The 19,717-nt window shown below is 40.2% G+C and overlaps 1 protein-coding gene across 2 annotated transcripts in view; it reads left to right on the forward strand.

Moving 5' to 3' along the window:
* usp43a (ubiquitin specific peptidase 43a) overlaps positions 1-19,717 on the forward strand; it is a 95,714-nt gene that overhangs the window by 6,980 nt on the left and 69,017 nt on the right. The window contains exon 2 of one of the 2 annotated variants that reach the window (XM_028971771.1): positions 10,167-10,322. The exons of the other annotated variant lie outside the window; for it this stretch is intronic. Coding sequence (XP_028827604.1) covers positions 10,167-10,322 — 156 coding nt within the window. The remainder of the gene's footprint in view (positions 1-10,166; positions 10,323-19,717) is intronic. 2 annotated transcript variants of the gene reach the window in all.

Genomic DNA, 19,717 nt, shown 5'->3' on the forward strand with positions numbered 1-19,717 from the left:
TCTTCAATGACAAGTCTAAGCCTTATCAGGGCTCTTAGTTTGTATACTTGATATTCTATAGAAATCGAACGAGAATTGCTGGTGTCTTCCCATTGTAAGTCGCTTTGGATAAAAGCGTCTGCCAAATAAAGTAAAGTAAAGTAAAGTAAATGTATTATGGTTGCTGTGAAAAGACCTATGAATATATACCATGTATTTTAAATGTGGTTTATGATGAAATATTAATAATGATTAGTTATAGAAACACATAGAAAGTGAAAGTGAAGTGATTATCATTGTGATACACAGCACAGCACATGGTGCACACAACGAAATGTGTTCTCTGCATTTAACCCATCACCCATGAAACCATGAAACTCATTCGTCTTTCATTTAGGGCTGTGCAATATGGCACACTTCATATTTTTTACAGCATTTATCAGCATTTATCAGACGCCCTTATCCAGAGCGACTTACAATCAGTAGTTACAGGGACAGTCCCCCTGGAGCAATTTAGGGTTAAGTGTCTTGCTCAGGGACACAATGGTAGTAAGTGGGATTTGAACCTGGGTCTTCTGGTTCATAGGCGAGTGTGTTACCCACTAGGCTACTACCACCCATTGTGATATAAATTTAACCATAGATTGTAGACAGTATATATTGTGGTAATTTAAATGTTACTGTTTTGAAAGGGTAGCATGTGTCCATAGCAAATGCACTGTAGCAGGAAGTTGTATAATAAACCTTTTACAGATACATCAACATACAACATAGCATAGCATAGATGTATACCTGATAAAACAATATCTGGGCAATTCTACTGAAAATGGACCTTGTCACACCTATAAGGCCTGTGAAATATCAGATATTTGTATGATGCGAGTGATTACAGAAAATCCAAAAATTGTATTCATTCAGATTAGGGCAGCAACTAACGATTATTTAATAATCGATTAATCTGTCGATTTTTTTATTAATCGTAGAATCGGATAAAAAAACAAAAAAACAAGAAAAGCATTCATTTCCAACCCTTTATTCAAAAACAGAACCAAAATCTTTAGAAAGTGCACAAAACATGTTGCTCCTTGAGCTGTTATAATAATAATAAAATAAAATAAAAATGGAATAACACAAAAAACATACACATGTATGCTTTACATGTGCCAAATATAGACTTTTTTTTTTTTAAATACAGTGCCATCTGAGCTGCCAGAATGATAAATCATTTATAAAAAATAAAGAACAATAAAAATCTGAAAATTTGTTTGAATGTCAGAACTTGTTCTCTACACTACACTGCAGATTTACACACTCTCAGATGCACACACTCACAAACTCTCACACTGACACACACACACACACACACACTGCAAAAAATGCTTTTCTAACTTAGTAGTTTTGTACTGATTTCAGTCCAAATCTCTAAAAAATCTTAAATCAAGATACATTTACTAGACACATGAAATAGCATAAGATATACTACCACTACTAGTGGCATACTACCACTAGTAACTATAGCACCCTTGCTTTACTACTGTTATTAATGAGCTAACGCTAACTTGTCATGCCTGTCAAGCTGGATGACGGGTAAACATTTACATTTACAGCATTTATCAGACGCCCTTATCCAGATTGACTTACAATCAGTAGTTACAGGGACAGTCCCCCTGGAGCAACTTAGGGTTAAGTGTCTGGCTCAGGGACACAATAGGCAAGTCGTCCACACGGAGACACAGAGAACAGTCCGAATGCTGTTTCATCCCCCCTCCACACATGTACGTGGTGCTGTAAGTCCCCGTCTAGATCTCCTCCGCGGCGAGTTAAACACCAGCACCAGGGATATTACGTTCCTCACTTCAAAACGGAACAAAAGTAGGATTCCCTTCTTCCTCCTCAAACACTCCAACATGTTTGCGTTTCAGGTGCAGGATCATTGCCGTGGTGCTCCCGTGCCATGTTGCTTTTGCATATTTTCGCGTATGTATCAGTCCTCTACCTCCGCTTGTTTTTTTTTTTTGGCTCCGCGCTGTCTATGAGGCGCCAAACTCTGCTAGTATCTGTGAGCGAGATCACTCCGCACTCAAATAAAGTTTTTTTTTTTTTTATAATCAAACGTCTCCGCGTCGCGCGACATAACGAATCGATTAGGAAATTCGTTGCCAAATCTTTTAGTAATCGATTTTTATCGATTTAATCGATTCGTTGTTGCAGCCCTAATTCAGATGTAGAGTTTACATTAAAAACATTCCCAGAAAATACACAAATTAAACAAAGGGAACACTTGTAACTTCAAGTCAATCACACTTCTGTGAAATCAAACTGTCCATTTTGGAAACAACAATGACAATCAATTTCAAATTTAATAGACGACAGGTGGAAATTCTAGGCAATTAGCAAGACATCCCCAATAAAGGCGTGGTTCTGCAGATGGTGAGTACAGACTACTTCTCAGTTCCTATGCTTTCTGGCTGATGTTTTGGTCTTTTTTTTTGAATGCCGTCGCTTTCATTCTAGTGGTAGTTTGAGACTGAGTCTACAGCCCACACAAGTCGCTGGAGTGTGTCCGCAGTTCCTGCAAGATGAAGGCATTGATTCAATGGACTGGCCTACCTGTTCCCCGGACCTGAATCCTATTGAGAACATCTGTGGCATCATCCACCAACACCATGTATAATCGATGTATTGCGATGCAGACTTGGGCTATATTGCATCAATGCAGCACAGAAAATAGTCAATTATATCATAACGACGATTTTTTGGCGGCAGTCTAAAAATTCTCGTTAAAAAGTGGTGCCAGTAGTGACTGTGGTGGTACGGCTCCGGATAAGAGTTTCACGCTACACGGTGTGGCAACTGGAGGCCTTGTTCTCACACCGTGGTCATTAGTTGGACTTTGAGCTCTGCGCGCCATGGCATATTTTCATGTGACCAGTAGAATGCAAATGGGTGAGTGTTCTTTCTACTACTTTGAAACACACGAAGTGGGAATGGAGAAACAGCTGATCTTTCTCTGAGTGTCCAGAGATCTACAACATGACATTATAATCATACCGGGAGTTTAGAAAAACACGCATACTCTTTGCGCTGAGCCCAAGTCTGAAAGCAGCTTTTTTCTGAAAGCAGGAATTTCTCCATTGAACAGAAAAACTGTGTTCAGTCCGCACTCTCCTGTCACTACGGACATCTGAACTAGGCATTTTTCTTGTGTTTGCAACGTCAGTGGAGTGGGGACTGAACACAGACCATTTTTCTGCTCATTGTAGCAAATCAAAACACCCACACAGGTGTACGACCTTAACTCTTGTATTTGAAAACATCATGTAACCATGTATAAAATGTATGGACTGGGGACTTCCAGTTTGGCTTGAAAGAGGATGGCAGCATAGGAGAACGTGCTCCCGATCTTTGAGACGAAAACAGCCCACAGTAACTCGAATTCGTAAAGACTTTTCAAAAAGTAAAAATAAGAATGGGGCTCAAAGATGCCAAGAATCAAAAACAAGAAGAAATCTACACAGAGTGAGTTACACAAGAGAGCCGAACACTGCTAGCAGCGCTATGGAGGAATACGACATGCTGATAGACGAAGGAGAACAAGCTAGCAACGCAAGTCTGGACCTCATACTCAGAGAACTGAGGGAATTTAGGAAAGATAATGATGTGCAGCTAAAGGGGATCCAAGAGGATATAAATAAGACAAATACAAGAGTGGAGGAGGCGGAGCAAAGGATCAAAGATGCTGAAACTCAATTACAAACTAACCAGGAAGCAGTAACTGAGATGCTTAAACTGCATATTGAAATGAACGCGAAGCTGATGGATCTGGAGGGACGGTCCAGAAGAGAAAATATCAGAATATACGGTGTCAAAGAGGGATTGGAAGACGATGCACCATCAATGGTTGTTTTCGCGGAGCATTTATTAAAGCACAAACTGGAGTTGCCCGAGTCAACTGAAGTGCGAGTGGAGAGAGCTCACTACGCCCTCATGCCAAAACCACCACCAAATGCGGCGCCAAGATCCATCGTTGCCAAAATGGCCAGCTACAGAACAAAAGAAGAAATATTAAAATTAGCCTGGCAGAAACGTGGGTTTCAGTATCTCGGTAACAAAGTTAACCTGGATCATGTTTATGCACCTGAGGTTCTGAAGCAACGGGAGGAATATGCAGAGGTTAAATCCACTCCATTTCCAGCAACGATGAGAGTATTCTATCCGGAGGGGCCGGTGTTATACATCTCGGTGGAGGAAGCAACTAGCGATCTGGTAGAAAGGGGATTCCCGGTCACGGTCATTAAACACCCGGAGACCATTATGGAACAAGTCTGACGCCTAATGTGGCGCACAACAAGAAAGACCAGAGGTCAGATGAGTAAGGATCGGACCCGGGTTTACAAGGAGAAACTCCAAACATTCAGACGAAAGGAACAGGAGTAACAACAGGACGTGAAAACTGACGTATGGAGAAGTGAGGTGTTTCTCTCCACACTTTTTTTTTTTTTCCCCAAAGAGATAGTTAAGGTGTCCCCGAAGACATAGGTAAGGTGAGACGCATAAGGGGTTTCTTTGTTTTGAAAAGGGGAGGAAGGAGAGAGGAAGAAGGGGAAGGAAAGGAAAGGAAAACATTTTTTTTTTGAACTTCGTTAAATGTGGCAATAGAGATCATTAAAATGGTCGGGTGTTCTATCTGTGCTGTGAAAAGAATGGAATGCAGCCGGACAGTGCATGAAGGCCCTCTCGCACCTACAGGTGAGGGAGGCCCTCCCTAAAAGCCCCCGGGGCTTACCCAGGGTCTTTTTGATGACCCCACAGTTGGAAGTCAACATGTTTTTTCTGTATTCTGTATTCGTTCAAAGACAATTCAATGTTCATTTTGCAGCTGTTGTTCAATGCAGCTCCAATGTTTATATAATGGTTGGTTATGTATGTTCAGGGAGTGTATGGATTGCGGCAGGTTTTGCTACTTCAAAAACACCTAGACAATTAGATTATTGCTAATGGCAAGATAAAAATTACTTAAAGTGAAGTGATTGTCACTTCATATAATGTAAACGGCCTGTTAAATCCTATAAAACGTAATAAGATACTAACTTAAATGAATAAAGAACAAGCACAAATAGTATGTTTACAAGAAACCTACCTGGATTTTAAGGAACATGAGAAATTGAAAAGAATGGGCTTTACAAGCGTGTTTTCTTCTTCCTATAAAGGTGGACGAAGTAGAGGAGTTGCTATCCTTATATCAAGCTAAATACACGTTGAAAAAGATACCGAAATAAGTGACAGGGAGGGACGATTTTGTTTAGTAAAAGGAAACATTGAGGATAACCAAATAACGTTACTAAATATATATGCACCACCCGGAAGTGGTATCAACTTCTTTAAGAAAGTCGTTAATATGATGGCATCAGAGACAATAGGCAGTCTAATCTGTGGGGGTGATTTACATCTACAGCCAAAACTAGACATTTCCACAGAGAAAGCCCAGAATACAAAATTATTGATCAAAAAAATTATATTCAAGGAGGTTGGGTTAATTGATATATGGAGAGATTTGCATCCCAATCAAAGAGATTATACCCATTATTCCTCACCCCACTCAATGTATATGAGAAAAGATTATTTCCTAATGTTTGGAAAGGACAAAGATAAAATAAACACATGTGAAATTGGGACAATAGATTTGAGAAGAAGAAGAAGAAAGTGAAGTGATTGTCACATGTGATACACAGCAGCACAGCACACGGTGCACAAAGTGAAATTTGTCCTCCACATTTAACCCATCACCCTGAGTGAACAGTGGGCAGCCATGACAGGCGCCCGGGTAGCAGTGTGTGGGGACAGTGCTTTGCTCAGTGGCACCTCAGTGGCACCTTGGCAGATCGGGATTTGAACCGGCAAAATTCTGATTACAGGGCCACTTCCTTAACCGCTAGGCCACCACTGCCCTAGGGGCAGCTGGTTTAAGGTCGGATATGCTGGACGTGGTCAAACACAAACAGCGCATCTACTGCAAGGAGACAAAACTTTCTTTCATTGTTTTGTCTCACAGCCTGCTAAGGAGAATTTCGAGAATGAGCGACCATGCACCAGTATATTTATCTTTAGATTTAAACTTACAACCAAAAATGAATAACTGGAAATTAAATTCAAGCCTGCTCAATTATCCCCACTTTAAAGAACAGATAAATGACAAATGACAGATGAATGACAAAGGGGATATATCCCCTCCCATTCTGTGGCATGCCCTGAAGGCGGTCCTGAAAGGGAAAATCATAGCAATATCCTCCTATAAAAAAAAAGATGAGAAATGAGAAATTGGGAGAACTACAAAATAAACAAAAGAAATTAGAGAAAAAACATTAAGAGCGAACAGAACAGCCTCTATTGGAGGAAATCATGAAAACAAGAAACAAAATTAATAATTTGACAACGTATGAAACCAAGAAAAAAAATGATGTTCCTTAAACAAAGATATTATGAAGGCAGATCCAATTCAATGAAAGTTTTGGCCTGGAAACTTAAAAAGAAAATGGCACAGAACACAATTCATAAAATATTTTTAAATTTTAGGAGTCTTTGAAACATTTTATAAGACTCTTTATTCTAAAAAGACAGGAGGCAGCATAACTGAAATGGATGATTTTTTGGACTCTCTGGAACTACCAGTGTTAGATGAAGAACAGAATAAAATAATGATTTAGGACATAACTGAAAAAGAGCTAAAAATGCCAATAAGTAAACTCAAATCAAACAGATCACCAGGATCAGATGGGTACATGGCAGAGTGGTATAAGGAGTTGAGCTAAACAAACACCACCCAGTTGGAAGGAAGCAATAAAATCTGCTATTACAAAAGAAAATAAAGATAACTTAGAATGTGGATCATATAGACCTATATCGGTTTTCAATATAGACTATAGGCTATTTACATCTATTGTGGCTTGACTGATACATAATGACCAAACAGGCTTTATTCGAGAGCGTCAAACGCAAGTTAACATACGACGGACACTACAAATTATTAACCACATCCAAAAGAATAAAATAGCTGCTATGATAATTAGTATTGATGCAGAAAAGGGCTTTGACTCAGTGAATTGAGTTTTAAATAAAATTGTCCTACACGAGACCATAATTAAAACAATACAAGCATTATATGATGAGCCCAATGCTTATCCAATGCCAGGTAAATGTCATCTTATCTAATAGTATTACATTGGAAAGGGCACGAGGCAGGGTTGTGCATGTTCACCACTCCTGTTTGCATTGTATTTAGAACCATTAACCCAATATATAAGACAAAACAAATAAATAATAGGCATAAATATCCAGGATAAAGAGCACAAATTGGCCTGCTACACGGATGATATTTAGATTTTTCTGGGTCAAGCAACAAATTCCCTAGCCAAATTAATGCAATGGTTAACACTTAAAATATGGAAAACAGTAATAACAGAATAACAATTAGAAGAGGATATTGGGGACCTTAAATGGTGTGCATACGACACAGGTCGGACTTTGATTTGCTTAACCTGAGACAATAATATGTTGTATACGTAGCTGTAACCCTTCACTCCCTAAGTGTTTTTGTTTTGTTACTCTCTTTTTATTTCTTTTTTATTTGATTATTATTTTTATTTATTTATTTATTTGATTATTTTATTTTAGTTATGTTCTTTATTTCTGGAAAACAGACATGTTGATACTTTGTGATTAATACTTAAGACTGATTTACATGTAACAATTGATACAGAATGTCAATAAAAACTAAATAAAAAAAAAGAATGTATGGACTGCATCATGGTGCATCGATATTGAGGCATCGATAATTGTAATTCAATCGAATTGAATGGTGAGGCCAGTGAAGGTTCACACCTCTACAGGAGACCATTTGTCACCTCATCAGGAGCATCCCCAGGCATTGTAGTGAGGACTCTAGGACACACGCTAGGACTGCATGGTCATTTCCATGCACGCTGTCAGCACAGAAGTGATCAGGCAAGTGGTAACCATTTTTACACTGACACGCATGCTGCACTTAGTAAACCTGGAAGCGCAAAGCGACCGGTGGGTTACTGACAGATTAAAAATGTTTTTATTTATTGTGTCTGCAGTATTTTTTAAGACTATTAAACTCTATATTTAAGGATTATTAATCATTTTTATGTCATAATTTTTGGGAAACTTGATTCTGTGCTCTTGCTCAAAAGTAAGACCTCGTGCTGCAAACAGGCGTGGTTTTGCTCAGCGTGGTTTTGCCCAGGTGACGCAACTAAAAACACCATTTTTGTGAGGAGTGGATATTTTTAGGATGGTATAATCAAAATCTGTCATTTATAGTTTATGCCATTTATAATATGCATCTTAAACTAATAACTATTTATAACCCAACTGTAATTCACTATCTGTGTTTGAGTTTTAGTAGCCATCCAAACTTTATTAACTGTTAGTGTTTTACGTTGTGGTTAATGGGGCAAAAATAATGGTGGATGAAGACAGGGAAGGGCATTGCACTGTGGATGGTAAGAACAGCAGTGTCCTCCTGGGAGTCGGGATGTCTGGTGCTCAGTTGGAATTGACGAGTGTCTTGTACCTGGGGAAATGAGTAGGGTAAAGGGCCGCCATGTACTGTATGGACCCTCCCTCCCCCCAACCCCACCTGTCTATTTAAAAAAAAAATGTATCTCCTTTTTGCTTCTCCATCCTACTCGATGCTAAGGACACCCAGCTGGTGCTGAGGAGGAGGGTGAAATTCTATCCACACTGATGGAGGGTGAAAGTGAATGCTGTTGATGCACCTAGGTTGGGGACGTCTGGTTTAAAAATAGTTGTATTTGGGTATCGGCTTTCATAGACCCAAGGTCGCTTTACAAATTATAGAAATGGCTCGAATAATAGCTATATAAAAAGCTACAACAAGGATATGCATTTCAACATTTCAGTTGGATGCATGGAAATTTATCAACATAAAGTAATAAAAAGTGCGGCATACTCCAATTTTTTGCACTGTTTCATCAAACTATATTTATTTAACACACTTAACCCAGCCCAGGGTTCACCCACTTTTGCCCAATCACAATTCAGAGGTTACTGAAGTTGCAAAAATAGGCAGCTTGTTCCAGTGTGAATAAAATAGCCCTGTTCTGAGTGTTCCACTTGCTAAACCTGAACTGCTTCTGAAAGTGCATAGTATCTCAAATTAAATATGATATTATTAATCATTAATCAAAAATCACTTCATTTAATTAAGCTCTTAACACTGAATAGCTTAATTCAATTAAACTGGATTGATATTAAAACGTATTGCTGAAAAATCCACAGCAGCTTGCGGCCATGTTTCAGCCAGACTTTCACAAACGAGACAGAAGGGGGTAGAGCAAAGAACATGGACATAATAACAGTCTTTGTCCTGTTTCCTGCTGTAACTTTATGTTGGCACTTGAGTCATGCTGCAGTCGTCCGGTGGAAATCTGAAGAAAACGAGGAACGCAGCGACAGAGCAGTCTTTGGACTTTTGTAAAAGGGCAAATTTCTTGTCCATCAGCATGCTAATTTTTTCAGTGACTACTTGATCTAGCTAGAGCCCTCATCTGCACAATCTTTATCCATCTTGGAGGACTGCATGGTTGTCATGTGCAGTTTATGTAAGTTAATGTAAATTAGCCCCATGGGGGGTGGGAACTTAAAGTGTGGCCAATCAGCTAGAGGTAATAACGTCCACCTGGAGTGCTTTTTTTGTTTAGCTCAAAAACAGTAAAATACATATCGGGACTCATTTTGTTGTGTGCACCATGTGCTGTGCTGCAGTGTTTCACAATGACAATCAGTTCACTTTCATTTCTGAATGTTATGTGTGTGTGAACATAGAGAATATTCTCATAGTTTTGTAGTTGATTTATTATTTGAAGTATGAATTTAATTTATGCAGTTGCCATAATTTTGCAAAATTGGCATAATAATTTCTTTCGTTGTTTTGGTTGTCTGTCTTTGCTGAAGTCTTTCCTCATTTTTGGTTTTGGACATTAGCAAAATTAGTGCATTTCTTTAATATATAATTTTTATAATGTCTTATTTTGCATTATTCTGGATCCATTGTTAGTCATGCTTCTGTAGATAATAGTGTTCATTTGTTGGCTGAAATGAATATGTTTTTGATCATTTGATTCCTTTATACCTCCTTTCAGAGCATCGTTTCCAAATACGGTACGCAGTTCCGGGGGAACTCTCAGCACGATGCGCTGGAGTTCCTGCTCTGGCTTTTAGACCGGGTGCATGAGGATGCCAATCCATCCACACAAAATCCCAGCAGCAGCAGCAACAAGACCAAAGCCTCCATCAAGGTAGGAGTACAAGAGTGGTCTGTTACTCTCTACTTTCTTACAGACCAGTGCGTGAGCATGTGAATGAATTGATGGATTTGCAGAAAGCCATATTTCAATGACAGAAAAATTAAAATTCAGTAAGTTGATTAAAATGTGAATAATTGCCCAGAAAAGAAAAGAGGGATTAATTGTTAACAATCATGATTAAGTGAAAGTGAAGTGATTGTCATTGTGAAATACTGCAGCACAGCACACGGTGCACACAACAAAATGAGTCCTCTGCTTTTAACCCATCACCCTTGGTGAGCAGTGGGCAGCCATGACAGGGAGCAGTGTGTGGGGACGGTACTTTGCTTAATTGCACCTCAGTGGTACCTTGGCAGATCAGGATTCGTACTGGCTACCATCTGATTACAGGGCCACTTCCTTAACTGCTAGGCCACCACTGCCCTTTTTCTTAAGGCTATTTTTTTATTATATGGGAAAGAGGCACAGGCCATAACGATACAATATGGTTTATTGTGGGTCAAACAGCTATGTTGTCATGGGCAAGTAAAATGTATTCATTGCAATGATTTGTATGTTTGTAATTATTACAAACAATTGGTGAAATTTCTCAATGTGTTGCTGCGATTACTCCAATCTCTGTCTGTCTGTAGACAATAAAAAGCTGGCAAAACAATATAATTATATATATATTTTCTCAACTGCAACAACATTTAATGGTCTGAAGAGACCTGCCCTCTGTGAAAATGGTATTATGGTGGTTATCAGCTGGTACTGTGAACAATCTGGGTTTTCCGACTTTTTTTGGCGTCATACCCAGATCTGATTTCTGACTCCAGGGGAATGGAATGCAGTGCACTATGGAATGTTGCAGAATGGTTCCTGTTGTATACAGCCAGCTTATATTTCTCATTCATGAACACTGTGTACTAGCTCCGAGATACTGGACTGGTTCGTAGAAGAAACAGCTAGTGCTCACTGAACACAATTGACTCATTGTTTCCTTTGGGATGCACTTCAGTGAAAAACACACCCATTTTCAGATTTGAGTGTACTGATTAGCTGTTACAAACGAGTCAACCTGTGGACAGACATGTGATAGGATTAACACATGAAGCAAACTGGTCATATTTCCCATACTAGCCCGATGTGTCTGCCGCTGACTGGTGGAGCAGGATCAGGCTGTGAGGTCATGTGACCTTGTGTGCGTTTCGGTTTGCATTCCTGTGTAGTCACTGTGCTTCTTTCAAAGCGTTCTCACTGTTGGAAGTGAAAGGGATCAACTTGTCATGTTTTTTTATGTAGATTTTGATGTTTTAAATATCTTTGTGAAATGTTTTTTGTTAAACTCCTCATAGCGGAAATCTAGTCAGTGGTTTAGCATGGCTGTTCACCTACAAAAATGTAATTTTGGCAAAACTATGTAACCAGGGGAACTTTTGTCACATTCCGGTAACTTGTGGCCTCACCCCTTTCAGTTTACCTTCCTGCTTGTATTATTTGGTTCACCATCCTCACCTGTGTTCAAACCATCAATTAGGAATTGGCTTTTATTGACTTTTAGCAGCGTATCTTAAGGATTTTCTTTCAAATAAAAATAATTTTGCTTAATCCTTTAGCCCAGGGCCTGCTCTGTGCCACACTTAAAAAAAAAAAAGTTGAGAAAACGTATTAATTTAACCACTCCACAAATTGCCACAACTACACAACTAGCATGAGAACTTAATGCTTTGCAGATGGTTGCCTTAAATCTTTTAAGTTTTCCCTGCTTTTTACTTTTGGGTTCAATACCCATAACTATTGGGGTATTTCTGTTGACCTTATTGTATTTTTTAAAAATAGTTTTTAGTTTCAAAAAGTGTGTTAATAATATAAGAATCATTTTATTGACAGTCTTATCATTTTAGGTTTGAAAGGTGTAGAATAAATCATGTTTATTCATGTTGTGTGACTGGTGAACATGTACTCACAGCAGTAAATGTACATAACATGAATAAATGAAGCTGAAAACAATTTCTAGACATGATAGGCAAATAGTGTTTTTTCTTCTGGAATTATGACATGATGTTACTACGTAATTTTCCCTGCAGTGCTAATTATGCTCCAGGTGGAACCATGGAAGGAATAAAGTTGGCTTTGTCAAGCTATTTAATCTTGGAAGTCTTGGAAATCCCCAATGAATTGCACTTTAGACAGCCCGCCCATAACAGCCCCAGGATTTGTGTGGTGTGGCCATAAAACCTTATGTAAGCATTTTTCTGCTTTAAACATTGATAATGACTTTCTGCCTGTGGCGGCAGATTTAAACTGCTTAGACTTGGTAAGACTTTATGCACAGACTTTCTGCTGGTGAGTCTTTATCTGTGCAAACAGGAATTCTGTGCTGGGTCTCCCGGGCTTAGTCCTGGTGTCTGCTGGCACTCCGAACACGCACATGTGGTGACTGAATTTGGGTGAACGTGGACCTGTTTCAATCATGTTTATGTTTTTTTAGCCACAGGAAATGGAAAGGATGATACTGTGCTAGGGCTGCACGATTTGGGGAAAAAGACATATTGCGATTATTGAGATCAATATTGCGATATGCAATTGTGATATGATAAAGGACACTTGCGTGTATATCAATTAAAAGTCGCATACTAATAGTGAAATGTTTAATTTCAAAGTGAAACATACAAACTACTTATAACAACCTGAAATGCCCAGTGCTTTCAAAATACAATATTCTACAAAATTAAATAAATCACAAAAACGTCTTTTACATTACTGTCGAACGACAAACCCTGGTAAGGCTAAACAACTGTATTGATTATATTTGGCCATTATAAAATCCCGTATTATAGTTCTTACGTTTAACCAAAACGTTGTTTGGAGGCTGACTTGACCACAGGAATGCATAGTCAAAGTCAAAGTCAAAGTCAGCTTTATTGTCAATTCTGCCACATGTACAGGACATGCAGAGAATTGAAATTACGTTACTCTCAGACCCATACAAGTAACATTAAATACAAAACAGTAACATTGAATACAAAGGTATAAATACAATTTTAAAAAACACAATATACAATTTTAAAAACACCATATACAAATAAGGGCACATGGTGGAGAGTGCAAACCCATGTAGTGCAACAGAGGTAAGTTTAAAGTGACAAAGTGACAAGTGAGGTAGTTGGCAGACCAAAGCTGCACAGAATGACTGGTGCATGGTCAGTTTGTGTGTGTTAGGGTTCAGAAAGTTTGTGGAGCAGAAGAGGGGAGTGGGGGCAGAGCCGGGAGGGAGTTGAGTTTCCTGACAGCCTGATGGGTGAAGCTGTCCTTCAGTCTGCTGGTCATGGCCTGGAGACTCCGCAGTCTCCTCCCTGATGGCAGCAGGCTGAAGAAGGTTTGCATTGGGTGGGTGGGATCAGCTGCTATGCCGAGGACTTTCTTGGTGAGGTGTGTGCTGTAGATGTCTTGGAGGGAGGGGAGAGGGACACCGATGATTCTGTCAGCTGCTCTGACTATGCGTTGGAGAGTTTTTTTGGCAGGACGCATTGCAGGCTCCAAACCACACAGTGATGCAGCTAGACAGGATGCTCTCGATGGTTCCCCGGTAGAATGTGTACATGATGGGGGCTGGTGCTCTTGCTCTTCTAAGTTTGCGGAGGAAGTAGAGACGCTGCTGTGCTTTCTTGGCCAGTGCAGTGCAGACAGGATGCTCTCGATGGTTCCCCGGTAGAATGTGTACATGATGGGGGCTGGTGCTCTTGCTCTTCTAAGTTTCCGGAGGAAGTAGAGACGCTGCTGTGCTTTCTTGGCCAGTGCAGTGGTGTTATTTGTCCAGGAGAGATCCTCAGTAATGTGCACACCCAGGAACTTGGTGCTGCTCACTCTCTCCACAGATGCACCGTTGATGGTCAGAGGAGCATGCTGAGTGTTTCCTCTCCTGAAGTCAACAACAATCTCTTTCGTCTTCTCCACATTCAGGGAGAGATTGTTGTCTCCGCACCACTTGGCCAGGCGGCTCACCTCGCTTCTGTAGTTAGACTCATCCCTGTTATTAATGAGTCCCACCACAGTCGTGTCATCCGCAAACTTGATGAAGAGGTTGGAGCAGTGTGACGGAGTGCAGTCATGGGTCAGCAGAGTGAAGAGAAGGAGAAGGGGGCTCAGCACACATCCCTGAGGAGCCCCCGTGTTAAGGACGATGGTGCTGGATGTGCTACTGCCAACCCGTACTGCTTGTGGTCGTCACTAGCTTAGCCTAGCTTAGCTAAGGTTAAGACTTATAAAACGTGATTTTATAATGGCCAAATATATTCAAAACAATTGTCCAGCCTTACCTATGAAATGTAATCCCACGGGATCTGGTTTGGAGCACACAGCTGTTTGTACAGCCCCAAGCAGCACAAGAGTGAGGCATTTTTATGCACTTCTCTCCATAGACATGTATATGCTTCACATTCTGATCATTTCTTTTTAGAATCTTGCACTAGTTTTATCACCATTAAACTAGCAAATGTGCATTTGGATTTTATCCTAAATGTTTGAATTCCATGTCACTGTTAATCCAGCTGTTTAGTGTTGAATACGCATGACTTAATCTATGCTGACGTAAGGTCTCAGTTGTGTGACTTGAGGTTCTCCACATGCTACCACTGTTCCAAGCCAAAGTGCCCTCTGGTGGCTTATAGCCAGGCAAAGGCCACCCCAGTCATCTATTCACAAAACCACACTAAGAGCAGCGCACCGTCTGAAGGTTTTAGAACTGGTTTTATCGGGATTGAGAGGTACAGAACAGGCAGAACCAGATCCTTCAGCCTCTCACATTGTAATTCTGGCTCAGTGGCAGCACACACCAGGTTGTGGATGGACTGAGTACTACCACCAGTTACAGTTCCTGAATTTTTCACATTCCACATGACACGTTTTTTTTTTTTATAGAACAGAGGTACTAGAGGAATGGGGCACGATGAACAAAAAAACAATTGTCCAATTTGTGGATTCTCGGAAGGTCTGCTTTGAATTTTTTGATATCAAAATACAATATCAAGTGGCTTTAATGTTTACTATTTAATTGTAAGCCACTGGGAGAGATTCCTCGCATTCACTTGCTATAGGATTTATTATTTTAATAGGATTTACACAGGAAACTTTATAAATCTCTGCTTTATAAAATATTTCGCAACATGCCATCCCTTTTTACTCCAAATCTGGTTTATGCATTATTCACCTAAATCCGTTTAAGTGTCTCTTTAAAGATTCCTGCCCACTGTGGCTTTATTGGCGCCATATTGCAAAATAAATGATTCAGCAAGCCCATCTCGCTCCTTTCTTCATATTTATCCCAAATGAATTCGACTGATATCTCCCTGGACCAATGCCATGGCATTTCCTATGGAAGTAGGGCTGGTAGTTGCATACTGGGTAAGACGCTCACCTACAAGTTAGAAGACCACAAAGTCCCAGGTTCAAACTCCACTTACTACCATTGTGTCCCTGAGCAAGACACTTAACCCTGAGTGTCTCCAACAGGCCTGTCCCAGTAGCTATTGATTGTAAGTCGTTCTGGATAAGGGTAAATGCTGTTAATGTAAATCCCCGCTCATTCATCATTACTTCTTAACTGAAGGCTGCATTCTGTGGTCCAGCCAATATCAAAGCACATCATTTTCTTTTCAGGTCTTTCCAGGCCCTGTAGTTAATTCAGTTAAAAAAAACTCATCTGATGTTACCTGGCATAAAAGAGGCATGGCACATTATTGTGTGTAAAAATGGTACAAATGTAACAGAAAAACCCCAAAAGAAAGAGGGATAGAGGAAGAGAGAGAAAAAAGCCATGAACCAGGCTTCAGCAGCCTGTCCCAGGAGAAACAAGGAGAGAAAGGCACCGAAAGCTGGGGGTGGGGGGAATAGAGAAGAGAAGAGACAAGTGAAAATTCTTTTATATGTTTGACTCCCTAAAAGTCCCCACGACCCAATCAGGACTTGTCCGTTTCTTTCTCTGCCTTCAGCATAGTAGGCCGGGGGCCTTTGTGTGGGTCAAGGTAGTGCTGCACAATTAATCTAATCGCAATCGTAATCGCGATGTCAGTCTGTGCAATTACATGAATGCAAAAAGCTGCGATTTAAATGATTAGTACATGGATTGGATCGGCAACATATCCGATCCATTCTCTCAAAGTTTGCGAGCTGACTGAAGTTTCACTTCAGTCGGATGTGACGTGTTGTTCACATGACTTTCGATTCGGAGACACATGGTTAGACGCCGCATGACGCGCTGCATCGTACGTCACGTCGCCGCCATATTGCGATAGGCGCTGCTGTGGCGTGAAGCATATACATGTCTATGGAGAGAAGTGCATAAAAATGCATCACTCTTGTGCTGCTTGGGGCTGTACAAACCGCTGTACGCTCCAAACCAGATTCCGGGGGATTACATTTCACAGGTAAGGCTGGACAATTGTTTTGAATATATTTGGCCATTATAAAATCCCGTTTTTGAGTGTCCTTGCAAAGAAAGGTGGCTATATTGATCGCTGATTTGTTTTTGTTTTGTTTTTGAATGTCAGAAATGTATATTTGTGAATGTGGAGATGTTTCACTGGTAAAAATAAATAATTGAAATGGGTATATATTTGTTTTTTGTTAAGTTGCCTAATAATTATGCACAGTAATAGTCACCTGCACACACAGATATCCCCCTAAAATAGCTAAAAATAAAAACAAACTAAAAACTACTTCCAAATACATTCAGCTTTGATATTAATGAGTTTTTTGGGTTCATTGAGAACATGGTTGTTGTTCAATAATAAAATTATTCGTCAAAAATACAACTTGCCTAATAATTCTGCACTCCCTGTATGTCTTTTTCCCCAAATCGTGCAGCCCTAGGTCAAGGTTAGGTTGGTGTTTCAGGGATTGAGGAGTATTAGTGTAATAGCTTGCTGTGAGGCTGTGAATCTATATCTTTTGTGTGTGTGTGTGTATGTGTGTGTGTGTATTTATGGACTTCCCACACTGCATGTTTTTTTGTTCACCTGGTGTGTTTGACCTTTTTTTTGGGGTTGGAAGTGCCCAGTGTAGACAGGACATTGACGTTCCTGCCTCATTACATTAAATGTAAATTAATTTGTAAAATACACTTAATATGAAGTTGAAAATGTTGGCAAGCCTAATAGATATATACAGATATTATATATAGAAATAACAAACAAACTAATCAATGCATAAAATTTTATATGTAAGACTTTATTTTAGCATCTTGCTTGCTACCAAATTTTCTGTTTCTGACACCTCTATATATTGCATAGTGAGTTCATTGTTTATAGTTCTTGACAAATAGGGTTGGGGAGTAATGAGTTACATGTAACAGCGTTATGTAATTTAATTACAAAGAAATGTAATTGAAATTCATTATGTTACTGTAGCAAATGTAATGAAATATTTACTTATTGAAATATTCATTATTTCAGTTCTAGTTACATTTTAATATCGTGCATAAAACCATGTTCAGATGTTGGTGTATCCTGTCGGCGAAAGCCATCACTAATCACATAATTGTAATCGATTATATCATAATGATGTCACTGATTGATTTTCTGGCAGCGGCATAAAAAGTCTTGTTAAAAAGTAGAGCCTGTGACTGTGGTACGACTTGCGGCCTTGTTTTGTCATATTGAATGAACACATTGTTAAAATGCATTAGCTAGTCATAAATTGTTTTTTTAAACAAAGACCTTCAATGATCATTGCCTAATTGTTTTTTTTCTTCTGCTGAAACTCAAAAAAAACACCAACAACCCACTGATTCAGGCTTGACCACCCTCAAGTCGCCCAGTATAAACTCAGTATAAACCATTTTGCTCCCTTACCTTCATGAGTGTGATGAAACTGGCACCCAACCTGCACTTCAGTACAGTATTCGTAACTGGCCACGCTGTTCTGAAGCCTCAGGTGGGCATTATTTCACCAGTGCCACACTCACTGATCCCATGCAGCCATTTAAAGGCCTCTAATGGATTCCACTATGCCATGAAATATTTAGCACTTTTATGTAGGAAACATTTGATTAAACCAATGAATATTTCAGAGAAATAGTGCTAGAATGCTTGAAATATTGGTCGGCGTGTAAACTTCCCATCTTTTGGAGGGCAGAGTGGGGTGTGTGTGTGGGTGACTGTGGATTGTTGCGAAGTAAATGGAAAGAGCAGCGGCCCACTGATGATTCAGTAGTCCTTCAAGGAGAATCCTTGGGGGTTTCCTGTACATTGCTGGACATAGCATTGGCATTGAAAGGACCCCGTTGCCACCCCATAATAGTTTATGGCCATTTTATCAATATTGTATTCACGATTATTTATCACACTTCAATATTTTAGTTTAAAACATATTTTTTGCATTTTCTATTTTACACAAACTTTCATATGAGTTGGGAATGGGAAGTCAGATGCTCTGGTTTGTAACATGAATAAAATTATTTGTCAAACACAAGATTTCTTAACATATAAGATGATAAAATTAAATCTTGGTTTTTCGTTTGTTCGTTATTATAGCCATTTTCACTACCGCATAATCTCAGTGATTCTGGCATTGTTTTGGCAATGTCCATGTCAGGATTGACTGCAGCTGGGCTCATCACCGGTGGCCAATCCTGACAGCACTTAAAAGCCAGACATTTCCGCCCCTTCGGGAGGGAAGGCATTTTCATGGACTGTTGTGAGTGCACTGTTGTGTGTTATGTGTATTAGTGTATTTTCAGTTCTGGCAATCGGCACACGCCTGCGGGTTTGTTTTAGTTTTTCCACTTTTATTTCCCGTTCTTGCCCACCGCGCCATTGTTTATTTGTATTTATTGTTAATTTGTAATAAAATCCCTTCCCAGCATGTCAGACCTCTGCGCTTCCTTCCCCCGTAAGTCTGTAGACGTGACAGAATGCCTTCCCTCCCGACAAAAGCGCAGAGGAAAAAGACAGAGGAGAAGAAACGCCGCGAAGGACGCAGCCCGCCACAACGAACGCGGAAGCCGGGGGAGAGACACGCCGCCCATTCTGGTGGAGCGTTTTCTCCCCAATAAGCCATGGTACGTGGCGCCGCATGATGACGTCACCCCCGGGAGAATCCGCGAAACCCGGAAGCGGCAACGACGGCGGGTGAGTGGGTGGAGCGAAGACGTTGGCATCGACAGCAGCGAGGAAGTGACGTGGGCAGTGAGCGCAGAGGATGCGTCCCCCACGATCTTCACCATGTCGAGCCAGGAACTCTGTACTGCCCATGGGAGTTGATCGCACCCTGGGTCCAGAATGCCAGCAGGGTGGATGACCCTCGGAGTCACCGGTGGGAGGACACGGACGATGTAAGCAACAATGACATGGATTTTCGTTGGGCGGTGGAGCTGGGTCCTCCGGTAGCCGGTGAGGAGGGCGGGC

Source organism: Denticeps clupeoides, chromosome 3, assembly GCF_900700375.1.
Source record: "Denticeps clupeoides chromosome 3, fDenClu1.1, whole genome shotgun sequence".
Classification (NCBI taxonomy): domain Eukaryota; kingdom Metazoa; phylum Chordata; class Actinopteri; order Clupeiformes; family Denticipitidae; genus Denticeps; species Denticeps clupeoides.